Raw genomic sequence first — 22,995 nt, forward strand, 5'->3', positions numbered from 1 at the left:
GGCTTCATTTCCTGCATTTTAATTCTGGTGCTTAAAATATAATTTTATAATGCACCAAATTTGCTTTTTTTTAATGTTTGAGGAGAAATCTTTACTATGCAGTCAGACTCTTCTTGACTAGAAAGGGAATCAAATGTACAGAAATCCTTTGTTGATATCGTGAGGAATGTGGATTAGTAAATCGCTGGCAATTCACTCGGGGAGTAGAACATGTCCTACTCAGCATCAGCTGAGGGTGACATTTGATCGGTTGAATTGAATCAAGAGTGAAGATGCACTCGATTCCAAGGCAAACCTAAGAGGAATGATAGCCAAGATCCCAAAGCCATTTTGGCAAATCGCTTGCAATTTGCACAGACAATTTATTGCTGACCTAAAATTTTTTGAAACTTTTGGCACTTCTGCGATGATCACAGCTTTCTTCTTTTAACGAACCCAGGCTAGACAGCTTAGAGGCGAGTGTGCGTACCTCGAGGCCATGCTGTCAGCCCTGATAATAACACAGTACAGATTGAAAAAACACAACTTTGGGCTTCAGATGTAATGCAGCATGCCTATGCATAACTAATTGATGACAATTTTGAAAATCTCTAACATTCTCCTCTTTACAATGATCTCCTCTGAGGACTGTATCCCATAAGACTCACCTCTTTGGTTCCCTTTCCAAATTCATCGACGAGCACCAGAGAATTCTCAGTCGACTCTGTCAGACAGCTTGTAATCTGTCAATAAGTCAAGTAGTCAGCACAGCGATTGGTTGAACTATAACCACAGAAATTAAAGCCTTTTGTGCTTTGGAAATTAAACGGTTCATCATGTCATGGTTTTTGCTGCCACCATGACGATGGGCTGGGGATTGCAACTTCAACGAACAGCTGTGTTCCTCCATGAGGAGGCTGGTCTAAATAAGTTGGTAAATTCCTGTCCTGCTTTTCTTATAAAATGATGACCTCTGTCCCTCATGATATCCCAAAAGTAATGGGGCAGGAAGCAAATATGCAGAGTTATTAACACACCAATTCATTGATTGATAATAGAGTATTGGTTTGCCATTGGTAACAAGTATGTTTTGAATTACACAACTGCCCTTGGATATAACAATGAATAAAACCACATGGCTACTCTCATTTTTTCACAAATTTTGGAATACAAGCATCTAGCGAAGAACCTGTCCTTATGGATGGGTTAATTCCCCCATAATTATGGACGGGTTGACTCCCCCAGAATTATGGACGGGTTAATTTCCCCAGAACTAAGGACGGGTTAATTTCCCGAGAACTAAGGACGGGTTAATTTCCCAATAATGAAGGACAGATTAATTCTCCCATAATTAAGGACATGTTAATTCTCCCAGAATGAAGTACGGGTTCATTCTCCTCAAATTATGGACGGGTTAACTCTCCTGGAATTACGGATGGGATATTTCCACCAGAACGAAGGACAGGATAGTTCCCCCAGAATCAAGGACGCCATAATTCTTCCAAAAATATGGATGGATTAATTTCACCCTGAATTACATACAGGATAATTCCCCTAGAATTATGGATGGTTCAAATCCCCCAGAACTGATGTATTATATTATGACTTGGAATATCCCCCTCACACCAGGTAATGCTATACAATACAGTATATCTTTACATTCAGAGAAATGGGTTTTGTTTGGACTTGGAACATAACCCCCTTGGAACCTTTCCCATCGGCCCCTGGTCTTATTTTAAGTGGATTTGGTTTACGCAGTGGTTTTGAGGAATGTACCCCCCCCCCCCCCCCCGCGGAAAACAATGGTGTACTGTTTATATCCGTTGGCACGTCTCAAACTAATGTGAGTATTTTATTTGAAGAACTTTTTCAAAGGCTGTCATATATATATATATATATATATATATATATATATATATATATATATATATATATATATATATATATATATATATATATATATATATTTTTTTTCATAGACTCCTATAGAGAAGGACTGGAACGTCATGATCTCGGGGTTTGTAACTTGAGTCTGAAGGATTAACTTGAGTCCGGGGCTAAAATGACTTCTAGAAGGGCGAGAAACACAATCTCGGGATCCATATAGGAGCTTTTGAGGACGGCGAGTTCAATAGTGTCATTTTCAACACCACCTGAGGTCATCTTCAAGGTCAAAAGGTCATATTTCAAGGTCAAATTACTGACTTTTGGTATTTTTTGCCCGTTTTTGTGTCTAACTCATAGAGGAAAACTTTTGTAAAGTCTATGACAAAACATGATATTGTGCACCTACTGCACCTACTTGCTGATTTCTATCATCGTTAACTAATGTATGTTTTGTTTGTTTCTCTTTCAGAAACTGTCCAGCTGGTGATCTCACAAGATCTTTGTGTTGTTTCCTGCTTTGGTGACAATATGCCACGTCGTTGCAGCTGCTTTGGTTGGAGAGGAAACTATGATGGGACGCCTTATGTAAAGGTCATATCCTTCTCAAAAGATCCTGAGGAGAGGGAGAGATGGATATTGGCAATGCCAAATGAGAAAGAAAGCTTGAGGTGCTTAAAGGAGATGTGTATATATATATATATATATATATATATATATATATATATATATATATATATATATATATATATATATATATATATATATATACATATATTTGTGAGACACATTTCAATTGTGATTGGGTGTCAGTTAGGGGTGGCAAACGACCCAAAGAACCCCCATCAATATTTCCTGGAGTACCGAAATCAGCGTTGAAGCAGGTGACCTCAGCCCCACGTCCAACATCATCTTCTACGTCAGAATCAAGAGCTAAGAAGATGCAGGCAGCTGATGAGGCTGCAGACAATATCCAAGATAGCACTTCTGTGCTAAAATCGGCTCCTATTTTCCTGGCTTTAACATCATAAAAGACCAGGAAAACCTTTACCTATCAAGGACTGATGCTACTGGACAAACTGTCAAGCAGTTCTTTCATTTCCAACAAGTTCACTCACCTTTTGGATTTCTATTCTTGAATAGAGTTGAGAAAGATGGCATTGAGGTGCCCAAACGACTTTTTCCTTTGCAGAAGAACAGCCTGCTCTCAAAATGGTCTGAGATTAGATCCATAACTGACCAGGTAAACATCTATGAATGCACAAGCAAGGAAATTCTTCAGCTTGTAATAAGCCAGCCCTGTTGAATGACTGAGGCACACGAGCTGCTTTAAAGACCTTCAAGGATTCACTGGGCATCAGCGAAGGCACAATCAGCCTCACCCAGATAATGAGTGAGTGGTTCAAGATGATGAACGTGAAAGGCCGTTTCTCAGCTATCCATCTGCGCGACGAATCCAGACAGCCTTGGACAGCAGACTGTACAAGTTTCACTAGGCTGGAGCAGGCTCACCAAATTATATCTACCTGCGCATGGCAAGGAGGTGGTGGTCGTAAGCTGAAGCTAACTCAGCAAACTGCTGAAGCCTTCACTGTGTCCACACGTAATAATGTGGATGCTGCCAAATTGCTTCTGGCAGAGAAAGACTTTGACTACCTTCTTCCTGCTATATTTGCAGATGAAGCCTTGGAAAAGTTTTTCGGCCAAGCCAGGCAAAGAAGCGGTGGAAACTTCTACATTGACGTAGTTGACATTATGGCTGCAGCTAAAATTGTAAATTTGCAAACACTCATTAAGCATGACATTATGTCCGAATCTAGTTCTCGTGTGATTTATTGCGACAAGAACTGTACAACTTCCATAAATCCAGATGAGCAAAGTGAACTCATTGATGAGATTACTCCTCAAGACACTCACGATCTCTTGGGGTCTGACGATGCCCTTAAGCATAAAGTAGTTTATTTGGCCAGACACCTTGTTCATAAATATGGCGATAGCACGAGTATGGAGGAGATCATTGATGATGAAGATGGTAACGAGGTGTCATCTGAGTTTCGAGATAATTTGAATAGAGGTGGATTGAGTGTGCCGACTATGTCAACCGTCTTTTTTGTACATAATGCCTATAATTTGTATGACAAGACTAAAATGTGTTGCCGATTTCATTTTGCTGAGCTGTTTTCCTCTGTAGATGCACCTTTAGCTAGTAGTAATGCTGCATGTACTACTTTAGCTAACATTCTATTGAAAGCTCATGTCCTCAATGTAAGTGACAAAGAAAAAGCTTTGGGATTCCTCAGGAGGCAAGAAAAGCTCTCCAACTAGTGACAGACATAGACATAGTTGTAATAGGCATAGTGTTGTGACATGCATATAATGTTTATGTGATACGATATATGACAATAAATATCAAAGTTTGACAGCTCTACACACTTGCATCTCATTACAATCAGCCATCTCTCACCGTTTATGAGTTAGACACAAAAACGGGCAAAAAATACCAAAATTCAGTAATTTGACCTTGAAATATGACCTTTTGACCTTGCAGATGACCTCAGGTGGTGTTGAAAATGACACTATTGAACTCGCCGTCCTCAAAAACCCCTATATGGATCCCGAGATGGTGTCTCCAGCCCTTCTAGAAGTCATTTTAGCCCCGGACTCAAGTTAATCCTTCAGACTCAAGTTACAAACCCCGAGCATGGGAGGTTCCAGTCCTTCTCTATAGGAGTCTATGATATATATATATATATATATATATATATATATATATATATATATATATATATATATATATATATATATATATATATATATATATATTGTTGTGGTTTCCCGCCCGCCGGCGTGCGAACGACTGTGTTTAACCAATCGCGGCCGCTTCGCCCACCGAACGGACAATCCAGTTGCGGCTTTCCGGATCAACGCCGAAAACTAGCCATGGGTGTGTTTTCAACCACACCACAACCTTGTCCGTACTCTACCCGCGCGCTACACGGTCCGATCGCCAATTCTTCGATTTACCTAATTAATCGCGCGGGTAGATTACCGAGAGATTGTACATCAACGGGGCCGCTTGGAAATGAGCCGCTTAAGCAGCTCGCTTCGTTTTGGGATAACCGAGCGGGGTATTATCGCGCAGCCCCGTTGGACCCGATCACTTTTATCGGCTATTTAAAAACCAACAATATTCCGTGTGCAATATGGCAGTTCAATTTGGGAAAGAGGACGCAAGGAACGGGTTAACATTTAAAAAGCACATTAATTTCACAACCAAACATGCACGATATACGGTCAAAGATGCGGGAATGCAGTCATGCATGCAAACAATGCACGTATTTAATCATGCAATGAATGGGGGTAGGGACAAGACGCGGGCAAGACAAAGAGCTACCACCGTCTATTTATTATGTACAGTCACTTATCGACAGTTCTACTTTCAGACATGGCGCCACAACATTCATGCAAAAGAAACAAAGGAAAAACCCCAGGACAGACGAGGGGTAGACTGGACCCCTTGGGGTCTTTATGAACACGGAGCCGTGTAGACCGCAAAGGCTCCAAGAGACCGGGCTGGCTACCTTCACCCTCGTGGTGACTTGCTGGGGCGACCCTCGACGTCCCCTCTCCAACTACTCACGGCAAGGCACGGTGCGGCAGGTTGCGCCTTGGCTTCGCTGCGCTCTCTCCAGTCCCCCACCACGGCTCCATACACTGCCCACAACTCCAACATGACTCTTTCCCCTTTTCTCCACTCACACAACCTCCAGCGCCGACTCCTTCCCCTTTTCTCCACACACACAACCTCCAGCGCCGACTCCTTCCTCATTTCTCCACACACACAACCTCCAGCGCCGACTCCTTCCTCATTTCTCCACACACACAACCTCCAGCGCCGACTCCTTCCCCTTTTCTCCACACACACAACCTCCAGCGCCGACTCCTTCTTCAACTTGCGTTCAATGCGCCCTTTTATTTCCACGGCACCTCGCCGCTCCCTTTCACCCCCCCTTCTTCCAGCACGCGCGCGAAACTTCCAGAAGAAGGGCGTTTTCCTCGCCGAATCGGGGTTTTTCGTTTACCTTCTTTTACCGATCGTTGCTTCTTTTCCGCACGTGTTTGTTGTTGGGGGGAGGGGTGAGGCCGTCGTCCGTTCTCCCCCCGATGAATGCCCGGCTTCTCGCAACCATGTGCAGAGGTGGAAATGCGGTGGTAGTGTGGTTGGCGTGGCTGGTGTTTTGTGGTGGTCGTGAGGGTGGTGTGTTTGGGCAGTGGTGGTTAAGGTGGTTGTGCTGAAGCAGTTGTTGAGAGCGATGTTGGTGGTGGAGGTGGTTGTTGTGAAGCGGTTGTTGAGAGCGATGTTGGTGGTGGAGGTGGTTGTTGTGAAGCGGTTGTTGAGAGCAATGTTGGTGGTGGAGGTGGTTGTTGTGAAGCAGTTGATGAGAGCGATGTTGGTGGTGGAGGTGGGTGTTGTGAAGCGGTTGGTCCAAAATAACGATAGTAAAAGAAAAACGGCTAACTGAAGATTCACAGCTGGGTTACACGAATAATCCCTTTCGACATCGGTGGGGAAATCTATCTGAACACAGACTTATCGGCATAACTGATCTAAGGACCTATATGGTGCCCTGCGAATTTCCACAGCCGTAACAATATATATGTATATATTATATATGTATATTAGGTGAATGCACCCGGCGCTGCCCGGGTTCTTTTTGAATGAATTTATCTTCTATACACATGTCTGACGCCAGCACAGTATCAGTTCCCTATTGGGCCACGGCAGTCATAGGCTAAGGGGGTTGGTGAGGGGGAAACACACACCCTCCCCCCCCCTGGCTGAGGGGCCTTTCCACATAGCCTATAACCTTCCCGGGGCCCATCCCGACATCTTTTGTTTCAGTGGTTAGCTCCTATCTTTCATCTTTCAGGAGATTAGCGCGTACAGTCAAACAAACAAACAAAAACTTAAAATAATATGTTAGATATATTGTATATGGCGTTGGCCCCATGTCAATCGGCTGAACTTGAAAAATTAACGTTACGAAATCAGGTGATGACGTCATAATTCGGAAAGCGGAAGTCGGAAGTACAATTCTTTTACATCGGGACACTCCCGGGTACATGTTCTGTCAGCATGTGAAGTTTGGTGAGGATCAGTCCAGTACTTTTCGCGTGCATAGATCACAGAGAAACACACAGACACACTTTCAACTTTATATATATATATAGATATATAAAATTAGAAAACAAAGTGACAAATAAATGAGAGAAAAATGTATCATTCCAGTGACAGAGCAGTGCTGAACACAACCCAGGGAGAGGTTCGAAGAAGATGGAACACCTGTTTCAACTCGATAGCGAAGGTGGAGAGACCAAGTGACATTGATTCACAGGTGTGGATGCGTGAATATATGCCATCTAGCGGTCCCAGCTCCACCTCTTCTGCAGGAACAAAGCTGCCAATGAAGGCCATAGCCACAATGAGTCCAACCTGCATAATAAGAAAGGCAAAGCATCAGAACTCTAACCTGCACAACTTTTTTGATATAAGGGTCATGGTTGGCCTGTTACATAATATATCACACGAAGGACAAGGAAATATGAGACATCAGCATGCTTCCAAATGAAACACAAGGACATTAGGAGACAACTGACACATCAACATAGTATATTAAGATTTGAATCCATGATCTCAGCATCATGAGCGTTATGTGAAGATGGGAGCAACAATCAGGTCATAGAAGATGTAATGCATTCCTCAAATGCTAATGATGAATGAACAATTACATGCTCATGTTCCCCAGCGCTAAAAATGGAGGCTTATTTCAAAGATGTAAATTTTTTCCTTTGGGTCGTTACAAAATCAAAACAAAGAGATTGCACAATTAAAGGTGCAGAACAATGATCCCTCAGTGTATACCACCCAATGGATCCGTTGCAAGCGTATGAGAAATACAGCAGCTGCTTGCACGATTTGTGGAGGACGTGGCTGTGCCTCATGTGAGTTAGGATAGGAATTTCCATTTTGTCCAGTGTACTGGTGATCAAAAACTTCATCAAATGACACCGTGAGATTAAAAAACAAACATGTATCAGCTAATGCCAGCAAATGCTAATACCAGCTTCACGTTCATCCACTGGGACCACAAGACGTTCAACAGAAGGTTTGGTGGGGCTAGCCCCGAAACTGAGGAAGTAATTCAGGGACGGCCAGACACTCCTGCTTTAGAATATACATTTTGAACAAAGGGGAGATATTTTGTCACCCCTACCCCCATGCTTGCTCTATTTAATTTTAGTTCATAAAGAATGATGGTTTCCATATTTTCAATGAACAAAAGGGAATTAAACACAAACTAAGACAATGAAAGTCAAATATCATATATCTGAGCATTTCCTGTGAGCCCACTTTGTAATAACATTACTTTTATACTGTATATGAGCCACAGATGCTAGAAAACAAAGAAAGACTGAGCAGTACAATGTATTAGTTGCGATTGAATGTTATATTATGTGTAGCATCCAACTGGAGATGCCCCTTTAGATGCAAATACAACTTGACAATACATTTCACAGATGTGGTACTACAATCAGTAAACAAAGTACAATCATTAGTGAAGTTTTATAATGGATTGTTCATAGAGATAAATCCGAGTTCCATGACTTTTTGGTGTTCAGTTGGACGTGGGCAGGTCCTGGTACTTTTAGATTGGTGCTCACATGTTAGATGTAAATTAGAACAATGGTCTTTGGACATCACACCAATGGAAAGAAACTGCAAAAAATAACTTACAAGAGAAAAAGCTCGAAACAAAGAAATGCATCTATCAGGATCATACTCTGCACAGAGAATCAGAAATTTCACTGTTTTTGGTGGAGCTCAATTCATTATAAAGATCCATATTATAAGGTTTGATTCACTGCTCATGGCTCACTGCCATACAAATGTGAGTGCTTCAGCCTCGAGACATTCAGCATGGAGGCACATGCTCCGTCCAACATTGTCCAAGCCATGTTTGTCCATCTTTCCTCCATTGCTCCAAGTACTTTTAATGAGTTCTCTTCTCTACCAATCAATTTTCCTTCCTTCTTTTCTTCTGCAGACTGTTAACCTTAATATTTATATTCTGGGTTTCCATCCTAAAATAAAATATTAGAATTGAAACATTTTTTTTTCAAGTCACAAGCAAAACTGAAGTCATTATGGTCAAGTCCCACTGAAGTCCCAAGTCATTTTTTCAAGCCCAAGTCAAGTTGTTATAGTTAAGCCTGAAGTCATTTTATTTGCCTGTCAACCTGCGCAGTGGGAGATGGGGTTTTTCAATAGCGTCTGTGTGTGTCGTTGGATGTTATCTCCATATGTGGATTTCAGAAGGTGGAACAGAACACTCCCAGATCTCAAAGTACCCATCTTCGTTTGTGTGTGTGTGTGTGTGTGTGTGTGTGTGTGTGTGTGTGTGTGTGTGTGTGTGTGTGTGTGTGTGTGTGTGTGTGTGTGTGTGTGTGTGTGTGGAGGGGGGTGGGGGGGTTGCAATAGCGTGTGTGCGTGTGTCGTTGGTTGTTATCTCCATATGTGGATTTCAGAAGGTGGAACAGAACACTCCGAGGTCTCAAAGTACCCACTTTTGTGTGTGTGCACTGTGCATGCCCATGCAAGTTCCTGTATTTGGTTGCGATCTCCACACGGGGGTGGGTTTCAGGAGATGGAATAGACCTCGACCAGGTCTCAAAGTGTGTGTGTGTGTGTGTGTGTGTGTGTGTGTGTGTGTGTGTGTGTGTGTGTGCGTGCATTTGCCCATGCCATAACATTGATTTTCCATTTGAGCTTCTGCCATCGAATTTTTTCAACAAACCTTTATTATGAGAAAATGGAGAAGACAAATTAATAATTGGGTTGAAATGTCAAAGGTCAAGGTCACATAACTCGTCAATTTTCATCCGATTGTCTTCAAATTTGAGCAGAGTTTGAATGTTGGGTCATTGAAGCCTATTGTTTGCGGTCAAAGGGTCAAGGTTACAAAGTTATCAATTTCCATGTCATCGACTTGAAATTTGAACAGAATTTGCATATTGGGTCAATTAATTGATTCAACAAAAGCTAGAAGGCTGTTTGTTTGAGGTCAAAAGGTCAAAGGTCAAGGTTGCATAAAATCATTAAACCTCATCCCATTGACTTGAAATTTGAACAGGTTTTGCATATTGGGTCACTCTGACTGTTTGGAAAATCCTCTTTATCTCTTTTCAGATGACTCGACCCTTTGCCTGCCATACCATCTGTCATCCCTCAGATCGGCAAGCAGCAGATGCTTCACTCTCTGCAGATCTGGATAAAAATCACAAACTGGTCCAACACATGGACCATGTCTTTCAATCCTAACAAATCTCACACTCTCACTGTGTCTCACCGATAGGACCATCTGAAACCCTCCATCTATTTTTCAACAATCCTCTTTAAGAACTCCTTTCATTCAAGCTTCTGGTTCTCACTATCTGCCATGATCTTTCCTGGAAAAGCCACATTTCTAACCTGGCTTCCAAAGCCAGTCGCCGACTGGGCATCCTCCATCATGCAAAGTCTTTCCTTGGCACAACTGAGCTCCTGACCACGTACAAAGCTTTCATCCACAACCTGATGGAGTACTGTTCTCTCCTCTTGGCTGGTGCTCCCACCTCTCACCTTTCTTGGCTTCACACTCTGGAAACCAAGGCATTTAGGATCATTGGTATCTCCGCAATGAGGCTGAGTCTTTGGGTCTTTCACTTTCTCACTGCAGGCAGGTCGGTGGTCTTTCTGTCTTCACCCATCTCCTCCCCGGCTTTGCCCCCCCCCCACTCTGTCTGCGATATCCCCCCCCCCATATTTCCGCTGGGTGCTTAAGGTCCACCAGCAACCCCCTTTTGGTAAAACTGCCAAAATCACAAATCTGCTCAATCAATAGTGAATCACTGCTGACATTCACTCTTTCATTCATCTTTTTCCCACCTTTGGAACAAACTCCCACACTCTTCAATCCCACTATTCCCACCAGGTCTTTAAAACAGCTGTGCACCACCATGTCTTATCTACCTCCATTCAAAACCTCGATCTTTTCTACCCCCACTAATCCACCCCAAACCCACCTCCTTCAAATTGCCTGCCTTCCTTCCTGAAAGTCCCTGTCATGTAAGGACCCAAGTCCCTGCAGTGTCCATCTTGTTTACCCCATGTACTCCACCCCATCCCTCTCCCTTCCACAGATGTCCTCATGTCTCTGCTCCACAATGTTTTTTTCCTTCCCTCTCCCACCCCTCTCGTCTCCTGCTTCCCCCTTGTTGTACGTTCTGTGTGTTAGCTCTCATGCGAGCCTCGACAGTGTGTACAAAAAACCAAACTTAATTGGTTCACCAATCAAAAGCTGAAAGTCTATGGTTTTTGAGATCCAAAGATGAAGGACACAGTGACTGATTTCGTAAGTACATGTCTATGAGTGGTTGTTTGTTTGTCTGTCTGTCTGTTTGCCCAGGCCATAACATTTTTTCCATTTGAGCTTTTGTCATCAAATTTTCAACAAACCTTTATTATGAGGATAAGATTACTTAATAAATTTTACATTTTTTTTTACAAATTGTCGTTTCTGTCAAGGTTCATTTGAGTTGTGATGCTTTCTATTTTCCTTTGGGATGCTTTCTTTTATTAAAATTTTTTTTTTTCATGAACAAACTCATTATTTTAAAAGCCAAATGAAACGTCTTTTGGTGTGCAGTATTTGATGATAGGAAAGCCAGTCGCCAACTGGAAATCCTCCGTCTTGCAAAGTAATTCCTTGTCAAATGTGAACTCTTATCCAACTACAAAGCCTTCATCTGGAGGTTGATGGAGTATTGTTCTCCCCTTTTGGCTGGCGCCCCTTCCTCATACCTTGCTCAGCATGACGTCATGGAAACCAAGGCCTTCAATATCATTGGATCCTCCCGCAATGAAGCAGAGTTTATGGGCCTATCACTTTGCCATCACAGACAGGTAGGTGGTCTATGTATTCTGCCACCTCCTTTCTGCTCTTGCATCCTTTCCTTGCTTTGTCCCACCAAGGAGTCTAAATGTGTGCATGGTCCACCAGCAAACCTCTTCTGATGAAACTCACAAAATCCAGAATGACTGCTCACCTCACTCATTCGTTTATGTTTTTTTAAACTGCCTGTACAGGGTGTTTACAAAGTCCTGTTACCCCCCTCAGCAGAACTTGATAAATGAATACAATGAACACACAAGAGGTACAAATATAAAATATGAATCAAAGTTGTTTTGAATGTCAACCAACATAATCTTTTCTGTGTGAGGTCGTGAGTGAGCCCACATGCTCATTACTGTACGTTCTTGAACCGAATAGTTACTTTGGCCTGCCATTTTATTCTTATAGGGATCACAGTAGCATACCTATAAGAGAAAAGGCTAACATTAATTAAGCTTAACATTAACGTCAATATTAAGATTAACATGAACATTGAACACACACACATATATATATATATATATATATATATATATATATATATATATATATATATATATATATATATATATATATATATATATATATATATATATATATATATATATATATATATATATATATATATATATTGGGGAGAACAAATATTTGATACACTGCCGATTTTGCAGGTTTTCCCATTTACAAAGCACGTAGAGGTCTGTAATTTTTATCATAGGTACACTTCAACTGTGAAAGATGGAATCTAAAACAAAAATCCTGAAATTCACATTGTATGATTTTTAAATGATTAATTTGCATTTTATTGCATGAAATAAGTATTTGATACATCAGAAAAACAGAACTTAATATTTGGTGCAGAAACCTTTGTTTACAATTACAGAGATCAGACGTTTCCTGTAGTTCTTAAGCAGGTTTGCACAGACTGCAGCAGGGATTTTGGCCCACTCCTCCATGCAGATCTTCTCCAGATCCTTCAGGTTTCGGGGCTGTCGCTGGGCAACACAGACTTTCAGCTCCCTTCAAAGATTTTCTATTGTGTTCAGGTCTGGAGACTGGCGAGGCCACTCCAGGACCTTGAGATGCTTCTTACGGAGCCACTCCTTAGTTGCCCTGGCTGTGTGTTTCGGGTCGTTGTCATGCTGGAAGACCCAGCCACGCCCCAACTTCAATGCTCTTGTTGAGGGAAGGAGGTTGTTGGCCAAGATCTCACGATACATGGCCCCATCCATCCTTCCCTCAATACGGTGCAGTCGTCCTGTCCCCTTTGCAGAAAAGCATCCCCAAAGAATGACGTTTCCACCTCCATGCTTCACGGTTGGGATGGTGTTCTTGGGGTTGTACTCATCCTTCTTCTTCCTCCAAACACGGCGAGTGGAGTTTAAACCAAAAAGCTCTATTTTGGTTTCATCAGACCACATGACCTTCTCCCATTCTTCCTCTGGATCATCCAGATGGTCATTGGCAAACTTCAGACGGGCCTGGACATGTGCTGGCTTGAGCAGAGGGACCTTGCGTGCGCTGTAAGATTTTAATCCATGATGGCATAGTGTGTTACTTATGGTTTTCTTTGATACTGTGGTCCCAGCTCTCTTCAGGTCATTGACCAGGTCCTGCCGTGTAGTTCTGAGCTGATCCTTCACCTTTTTCATGATCATTGAGGCTCCACGAGGTGAGATCTTGCATGGAGCCCCAGACCGAGGGAGATTGACTGTTATCTGACCTTCTTCCATTTTCAAATAATTGCGCCAACAGTTGTTGCCTTCTCACCAAGCTGCTTGCCTCTTGTCCTGTAGCCCATCCCAGCCTTGTGCAAATCTACAATTTTGTCCCTGATGTCCTTAGACAGCTCTCTGGTCTTGCCTATTGTGGAGAGGTTGGAGCCTGATTGATTGAGTGTGGACAGCTGTCTTTTATGCAGATAACGAGTTCAAACAGGTGCAGTTAATACAGGTAATGAGTGGAGAATGGGAGGGCTTCTTAAAAACAAAACTAACAGGTCTGTGAGAGCCGGAATTCTTACTGGTTGGTAGGTGATCAAATACTTATTTCATGCAATAAAATGCAAAATTATTATTTTAAAATCATACAATGTGAATTTCAGGATTTTTGTTTTAGATTCCATCTTTCACAGTTGAAGTGTACCTATGATAAAAATTACAGACCTCTACGTGCTTTGTAAATGGGAAAACCTGCAAAATCGGCAGTGTATCAAATACTTGTTCTCCCCACTGTATATATATATATATATATATATATATATATATATATATATATATATATATATATATATATATATATATATATATATATATATATATATATGAAACATACCAGGGTAGATAATAATTTGGGGGTGGGGTATAATGCCACTTTGTAAACACCCTGTAGAACCAACTTTCTGTATTCTCTTCAATCTCATTCTTCACTCCAGGTCTTCAAGAGAGCTCTTCGCCATCATTGCATCCAAAATATGATCTTTTACATGCCTGTTAATCCCCCCTCCCACCTCTCCCCAACTCTTTCCAAGTTTCCAGTTTTTCCTTCCTGAGAGTTTGCTTCTGTATCCATCTTGTCCACTCTGTGCATCCTCCCATACCCCTCATTCCTCCACACATATACATATCTAATTGTCCAAGTCTCCCTCTATTTTGTCCCTCAACCCTACTGTTGGTGTTTTCCCTCTCTCTTTTTGCTGTTCCTTTGGTCTGCTGCACCCTGATCTGTTCTGTGTTCTTGCTCTTCCATGAGCCTTGACCTTGGATAGAAAAAGGTAGACCAAGATCAAGGATAAAGAACAGGTTATGCTCTGGGCAGACGGTTTCTCGGTCCCAAATGGTTCCCTCAGCCTTACCTGTAGTTAAATAATATCATTTATTAAAAGAACTTTGGAAGTAGTGAAATAGAATAGTAAAACAACCATTCCAAAAATTGTGCTTAAATGATTTGTTACAGCTAATTATTGACTGTTTTTTTTCTTCCAACACTCAATGGAATTCTTTCTACATCAAATATTACGTGAATCTCTTTTCCAGTCACTGATATACAATACTTTGTTCATTAGTGTAGAGTTCACACGTAACTTTCTACTTCCTTAGGATTATATTTGATGCATTGTTCAGAAGAATAAGAGTCGTGATGATGGTATCAATACAATGCACTGTAGCCATATATTTTGTTTACCTCACGTCATGTACACAGTAGGCCGATGTAGGTCAAAAGCAGTAAGAAGATATTTTTGTGTTGAAGCCGGTGAGATACGCACTGACCTCTGTAGAGATGCAAGGAGTGAGCATCGGCAGATCGCGATAGGCTTAAATGTGATATCTGTGCATGAGCAATGTATGTAGTGTGTGGCAGCACCACTGCCTGGATTTTTTAGCTCGCCTGTTCGAAGAACAGAGAGCTATAGCGATACCCCCGGCGTGAGCGTGAGCGTGAAAATGCTAAAATTCATGTTGCAAGTTTTTTTTCCTTTCTAATGTTTTTATCTACCACACTATTTTTTATATGCCATATATATATATATATATATATATATATATATATATATATATATATATATATATATATATATATATATATATGTCGGGGTGTATTATGTGTCCTCCGTCCGTCTGTCTGTCTGTGTCTGTCCGTCCGTCCGTTCCTGTCCGCACTCTAACTCTCAAAGTTTGAAACTTTCACGTTTCATATTTGGTACATCGGCACAGACTATGGAGATGGTGTGTTGCGACATACGTTCGTCATCGAAAGTGGTTGCCATGGCAACCAGCATGCTGTTTTCCATCCGTTCCTGTCCACACTCTAACTCCCAAAGTTTTCAACTTTCACGTTTCATATTTGGTACTTAGGTACAGACTGTGGAGCCGGTGTGTCGTGACATACGTTAGTCATCTAAAGTGGTTGCCATGGCAACCAGGATGCTGTTTTCCATGTAGTAGCACAATTCTGTATATACCTTCTTGTTCGGGCATATATTGTGCTCACTTGCGCTCTTGTTACTGATTACAATATACAAATACATATTTTGCTTTAAAATTATTTGGATCAGACTTCACTGCAATGCTTTATAAAAAAATATCAATTATTAGACGAGTCTTTTAAAAACGATAAATGTATAAACAGGTGAGCATTGGGTGGCTTTGACACCAACTCTGGTTAAAATTCAGACTAAATTTTCAGGGACTGACAAAGAAGATTGTCGATAGTTCAAGTCACAAGTCAAAAACACCAAGTTGCTCAAATCAAGTCTCGAGTTATGTTTTCCAAGTCCAAGTCAAGTCCAAGTAAAATAAAAATGACTTGAGTCGCACATGAGTCTGAGTCACTGACTCGAGTAAACAAATTGTAGAAAAGAATGACAGAAAGTTCATATATTAGCAGTTTAAGAGCTCACCTGTTTCAAATAAATGCTTTTACCACTGGCATTGGGCCCAGTCACCACCTTAACTTTACTCCCGTCACCGGTGCTCAGCAGATCATTTGGCACAAACATATCAACACACAGTTCCGCCAAGGGGTGTCTGCATGGGCAGTGTCAAAGAAACATAATATGTGCAATTAAATCAATAGGAATCCTCTGACTGATATGCAAACTGAATACGTACTACATTTTGGCAACCATGAAGCATAATTGCATGTGCACGCGCGCGCGCGCACACACACACACGTACACACGCACACACACACACACACACACACACACACACACACACACACACACACACACACACACACACACTCACACACACGATAATCAAGAAACAGCAACTATTATTTTTTATTTTCAGCCTACTTCGCATGATCTGCGATGTCTGCCCATAAAACACATTCATTAGCCAAGCTAAGAATTACATTAAATTATATTCATGTAACATTTCCCAACACATTGATATGCTAGAACGACACTCGGTAGAGCACATACCTCCACCAGGTAAAACAGTTAACGTTTTGATTCCAAATCAACGGCCGGATCTGCATCTGGACCTTAACCAAAATCTAATTGGCTTGTTCTTGTCACTGACAAAACTCATCCACTAAGTTTCATCATAATCTGTCCACACCGTTTTGAGATATCATGCTATATATTGGTTTGTGGTTCTTCTCAATGGTGAAGAATCACTTAAAAAACTAAATATTTCTCGTATCCAGATCCAGATAGGGATCTTCACCAAGATCGAATCAGTTCATCCTTGAAACACACCCAAGCTGTCCACCAAGTATCATCCAAATCCGTTCATAATCTGTTGAGATATCCTGCTCACAGACAGACAGATGAACAGACAGATGGACAAACATAGCCCAAAATACATAACCCAGCTTGACCAAAGTCAAGGTTAATTTTATCATTGTATTTCCAACTTAGTCAGTTCTTCACCAAAAAACTGCTTTCTCTCTTTAATCAGTTCATCCCTGTCACCTCCAGCTGTCCTGTACTACATCCTGAGAATTGGTGTATTGATGTATATGAAGAAGCAATCACCAGGAAGCAACATACATTCTCCACCTGGAGTTTTAACTATCATCTTAGCAAAGACATCCTGTGAGGTGAGATAAACCGAAGGCAGCACAAGGCTGGAAACTTTCTGCTGAAGCACAATATAAAGGGTGATGCAGACATCTACATAATTCTCAATTAAGCTTTGACGTTCTCATAAATACAAAATTATACGATCTGCCATGATCGTCACACATATGACTGTCAAGATGCTGGCAGACATTTGCCACATCTTCCCCAACCTGCTTCAATAGTATGGCAAATGTGCCAGCAAATTGAGTCTCCTTAAGTGGCAATTTCAGAGGACATTGCCCACTTCTTTCTTGGCATGCGGAGAGAGCTGTATTATTGTAAAACTGTCCACATACTGAAGTGATTTGTCCGTGCACATCATCGGCGATGGCCTTGATGTCATTGGGACTGCCCCCAAAGTCACCTTGGATTTGTCTTACAATTGAGTCGATGTCGCATGAGATTTACCCACAAATGCCTTCTTTCGCTCGGCTATCACCCTGTAATCGGTGTTGAGTAAAGCATGTTCGACTCCTTGAGCAAATCACCAATGGTTCTTCAGGAACCTTTGATCATACTCTCCAGAGGGCATTTCTGTACATCCGATGGCCTTTCAATTCAGGAAGGATCAGATGGGTTAATAAAGTTGTCTGCTTCTCAGGCAGGAAATGAAAGAGCAAATGTAGTGTAGTTTAAAACCCAATTTAAAAACCTGAACAAATATGCAAGTTGAAAGCCGCTGGAAAAAGCTTTGCAGTTAACTTCAATGTATGTTCCTTTCTGCGGTGAACATCACACAAATGTTTTAATCACCTGAAAATAATCGCTTGGGGTTGTGAGGACACACTACCCCTTTATGGATGGCTTTGGGGGTGGCATTGTAACCTAATGAAGGAGCCCATAAAAATTGGGAACCTCTATATATCCCACATCTTTTGGCACTATAACAATAAAACGAACAATATGTATAGACGAGAACGGCACTCGGGAGAGCGCATACCTCCACCATGCCGAACAGTTTACGTGTTGTATCCCACCGATGGTCTGGATCTGGACTTGAAACAAAATCGAATCGGTTTGTTCTTGTCACCTACTCAACTCATCCATCAAGTTTTGTCATAACCCATCCATAACTTTTTGAAATCTCGTGTTATAATGTATATCGTTTTTTGGCCTCATCTCTTAATGGTGAAGAAATACTTCAAAAAAAAAATTCTAATATTTAGATCCAGATCTTTACCAAAATCTAATAAATTCGTCCTTGACACACGCCCAACATGCCCATCAAGTTTTGGCCGAATCCATCCTTAACATTATGAGATGTCCTGCTCACAAACAGACAGACAGAAAGACAAACAGACAGGGGTGAAAACATAACCTCCGTCCACCTTCGTTGGCAGAGGTAAAGCTTGTTTATCTGTCTCTACCTCCATCACCGAAGGTGGATGGAGGCTATGTTTTCACCCCTGTCTGTTTGTCTTTGAGCAGGATATCTCAAAAAGTTGTGGACGAATTCGGGCAAAACTGGGTGGACAGGCCAAGTGTGTGACAAGGAAGAATTGATTCAATTTTGGTAAAGATCAGGATCTGGTTACGGACATGAGAATTAAAATTTTTTTTAAAGTGTTTCATCACAGTGTGTCTGTGTGTGTGTGTGTGTGTGTGTGTGTGTGTGTGTGTGTGTGTGTGTGTGTGTGTGTGTGTGAGATCGTATGGCAGCTTAGCTGCCGGGGTAGCTATCATTTCTTGAAGCGTGACTGTGTCGCTGATGCAGTGCACCTCTATCAGTACATGCACTGGAACTGGTACTCATTTCGCCAACCTCGGAAGGATGACAGGCTGAGTCAACCCCCTGGTGTATTAATTCAGCAGCTGACGGGGCTTGAACTCAGGACCCTAGGATCCCAAGCCACCACCCCAACCACTGAACCAACACCAGGCTTTTCATCACATTGAGAGATGGGGCCAAAAACGATATATTGCATAGTATTTAAAAAAAGTTGTGGACAAGTTATGACAAAACTTGGTGGATGAGTTGGGTAGTTGACAAGAACAAGCCGATTCAATTTTGATTCAGGTCTCGATTTAGATCCAGCCCATCAGTGGAATAAACCCATCCAGTGGGACCATACTCTGTGCAGAGCATTGGTGCTGCCTTAGCAGTCTCCTTGTCAATTAGGGACAATCCTGGATAGGTCACCACTCCAACACAGGATACCAGCAAACTGGCGCTTATTTTTCCGTCCTCAGAAGGATGACCGGCAGAGTAAACCCCACCTGGTATTAATTCAACAGCCGAGGGGGATTTGAACTCAGGATCCTAGGATCCCAAGCCCACCACCCTAACCATGAAGCCAACACCAGGCATAGTGGGATACAGAATGTAAACTATTCAGCCTGGTGGAGGTATACACTCTACCGAGTGCCGTTATAATTATATAATGTTTCATGAACAGAGTGAGGGAGTTTACTTGTTTTGAAATTTATCAAGAAAGTTCTGCTGAGATGTCAAATGCATGTGAGTTCATTAACATTGGTGAAAGGCCCAATCATTACATATCATTATTCATTCCCTGCCATAAATAATAATATTGTTATGGTTGTGGGGGTAGATAGAGCGAAGTTAGGATTGAATAGAGTTGCTTGGTCCATGGATGTGTATGAGACATCTCGATGTAAATTAAGTATGGAAACTGTGAGCTTCGGTGTTACGTGTCACCACATGGGGGGTTGGTGCGGTGTTAATTGAGATAGGGATGAAGGATAATTTCCCACAGTATGTAATTGTCCCCTGTGACTTTTCCCCATGTTTTTGTATTACAAACCAGCAATGATGGAGTTGTGCTTTTATAACAACAACGATATCAAAAGCTAGCCAAACGTGCTGAGCAGGTAGAGGCCCCGCCTTCCCGGGTTTTTCGTGGGAGCAAGCCATGCCCCGGAGGTGGAATGGTTGTTCGATGTGACGTCGAGGAGAGACGGGGAGCGAACGCATGAGTTTGGGGTGAGGGACGCAGTTGGAATTGTGAGAGGAACATGGCTAGGACGGAGGATCTCGCTTTGCTATCCTCTCTGCTCAATGAAATGGCTTTCCTTCGACACATGTAGAAGACGGTGCGATTCTCGTATTCATGCTGAGGTGAATTGGCTCACGTGGTGGAGCAAGACGCTGGCCATTGGCTTTTAGTTGGGTTGTGAGAGACCGACCTCGAAGCCTTGTGTATATCACTGAAGAGATGGCGCCATTCTGCGAAGCGGCTGTGGCGGTGAGGACGATCGACGGGGAAGCTGCGCGGTGGTCTCTGAGCCCTGGTGTTGAATACCGCTCACGAATTGCCTGAAGTACATTTTTCCCGCTCCGAGAGTGGCTTGGCGTCGTTTTGGGTGAGTCTACATGTACAGGACGAAGCGCCTCAATTCGAAAGTTCCACAGAGATCATCTCTGGACAAGCTAAGTGCCAGAATAAAGGGAGGATTTTCTTTTTTTTTGTATGCCTTGTCAAGGCTCATATGAGAGCAAACACACAACACACAGCAAAGGGGGCATGAGACAAGAGGGGTGGGAGAGGGAAGGACAAAACAGTGGGGAACAGAGACATTAGATCGGTGGAAGGGAGAGGGATGGGGCAGGGAACACGGGGTATACAAGATGGACACTACAGGGACTTTCAGTAAGGAAAGCAGGGAATTTGAAGGATAGGGGTTTGGGGTGGATTAACGGGGGTAGAAAAGATCAAGGTTTTGGATGGGGGAAGATAAGAAGGGTGGTGAACAGCTGTTTTGAAGACCTGGAGTGAAGAGTGTGATTGAAGAGAGTGTGGGAGGTTGTTTTAAAGGTGGGAAAACAGAGGACTTAAAGAGTGAAGGTGAGCAGTGATTCATGATTTTGGTAGATTTACCAGAAGGGGGTTGCTGGCGGACCTTGACCACCCTGCGGAAATATCAGTGGGACAGATCACAGACAGAGCAGGGGGTGGGGGGGGGGGAGACCGGGGAGGAGACTGTAGAAGACAAAGTCCACAGAGCTGCCTGCGGTGAGAGAGTGAGAGGTTTTTTATTTCATCCCCCCCTTGTCTGTATGTCTGTGTATAGAGGCGTCTCGACTTTAGGATTAATTTATCTTACGATTATTATTACATTTTAATTATTACCCTTGTAAATATTCATATTTTCATTCAATCTCGCATTTATTTTAAGTTGCTGTGTACGTGTATTTGTCGTGGGGTTTGAGTATAAACCACCCTTGTGCATCCATATGCCTCCGTCGCTCTGCCAGTGCTGCACCCCAACCCTCCCGGATGCATTATAATCTCTGAGGATCAACGTGTTCGCCTTCTAAGGAAAACTGCTAGGTTATCCGGGCTGGCTGGTGTGAACCGCCCGTCCGTCCACATTTGGGCCAGGGGGATTTACCGTAACCACCAGACCCGCGACCATATTCATTCATTTCATTTGTACGTAACACATGACTGCTGCTTTGTACAATTTCTGGTAACATGACTGCGTCACTGATATAGTGTTCCTCATAGGTTGGGGCAGGAATTTGGAAGTTGGTCAGGGTGCTGGTGATAAATTGCCTTCGTTTGGTCAAAAAAACATCGTGGTATCTTTATTGTCTCATAAATAAGGCTGACAGGTGGGTCATTAGCTTAACTTCCATCTGAGAGATGGTACAATCATTGATTCAACTGCTGTGACCTTCCCTGCAAAGTAGCGATCTGACAATTTATAGTTGAACCGAGAATGAAACCCAGCCTTCCCGGGTTTTTAGACAGCTCAAAGGTATGCTACCACTACTCAGATTAGACTGCTCAAAGGTATGCTACCACTACTCCATCCTGCCTGAGCAATATAATGATAATATCCGAGAAAAGCAAAACAAAAAGGCAGGAAAATCAATTGTCCTGGCATCACGAACATAGGATATGTATATGTATCTCACGATGATTTATCTCATTTATCTCAAGGGGGTTGTTGGCGGACCTTGAGCACCCTGCGGAAATATCAGTGGGACATATCACAGACAGAGCAGGGGGTGGGGGGCGGGGGCGAGACCGAGGAGGAGACTGTAGAAGACAAAGTCCACAGACCTGCCTGCGGTGAGAGAGTGAGAGGTTTTTTTATTTCATCCCCCCCCCCCCTTGTCTGTATGTCTGTGTACATTTTGTAAATAAATGTAAATAAATGTCTATAATTTGTACGAATGTGTTCGAACTCCCACAATTTGTAAGAACTATATCTGAAACAATAAATTCTGAATGCAACTGCACCTTATGTCATATTTGATGAAACCTTCAGTGAATAACCTAGATATTGAGGGTAAAATCACAAAACTTGAAAGAACAACAAAATACAGACAGTAGAATGAAAATAGCTGGAAGGAATGAATACCTGCCACCCTTGATGCGTACTACTGGCTCTGAAGTGAAGCAAGGGCGAATGTAACCATATTCGCTAGCAGCTGCAGCAAGTGCAAGCAGGCAGTCAAGCTCAGCAACCAGGTTCAGAGTTTGATACAGGATACCAGTTCGGGATTCCACTTCCAAATAGACCTTCATCATGATCTCAAACTCATGGTCTGAACACAAAAACAGAAAGGATAAAAAAAGTACGACAGAAAAAAAATTG

At 42.3% G+C, this 22,995-nt stretch overlaps 1 protein-coding gene across 8 annotated transcripts in view; it reads right to left on the bottom strand.

The window, feature by feature from the left end:
* The window catches only part of LOC147025359 (mutS protein homolog 5-like), a 293,181-nt gene that overhangs the window by 27,001 nt on the left and 243,185 nt on the right, over nucleotides 1–22,995 (bottom strand). For all 8 annotated transcript variants that reach the window (XM_085886261.1, XM_085886264.1, XM_085886263.1 and 5 more), the window contains 4 exons: nucleotides 22,759–22,945; nucleotides 16,255–16,381; nucleotides 7,208–7,357; nucleotides 648–722 (listed from right to left, as the gene is read on the bottom strand). In XM_085886261.1, the coding sequence (XP_085742387.1) occupies nucleotides 648–722; nucleotides 7,208–7,357; nucleotides 16,255–16,381; nucleotides 22,759–22,945 (539 nt within the window). The remainder of the gene's footprint in view (nucleotides 1–647; nucleotides 723–7,207; nucleotides 7,358–16,254; nucleotides 16,382–22,758; nucleotides 22,946–22,995) is intronic.

The sequence above is a fragment of the Eptatretus burgeri genome, chromosome 6 (assembly GCF_056783735.1).
Source record: "Eptatretus burgeri isolate ZD-2024b chromosome 6, Ebu_testis_v1, whole genome shotgun sequence".
Classification (NCBI taxonomy): domain Eukaryota; kingdom Metazoa; phylum Chordata; class Myxini; order Myxiniformes; family Myxinidae; genus Eptatretus; species Eptatretus burgeri.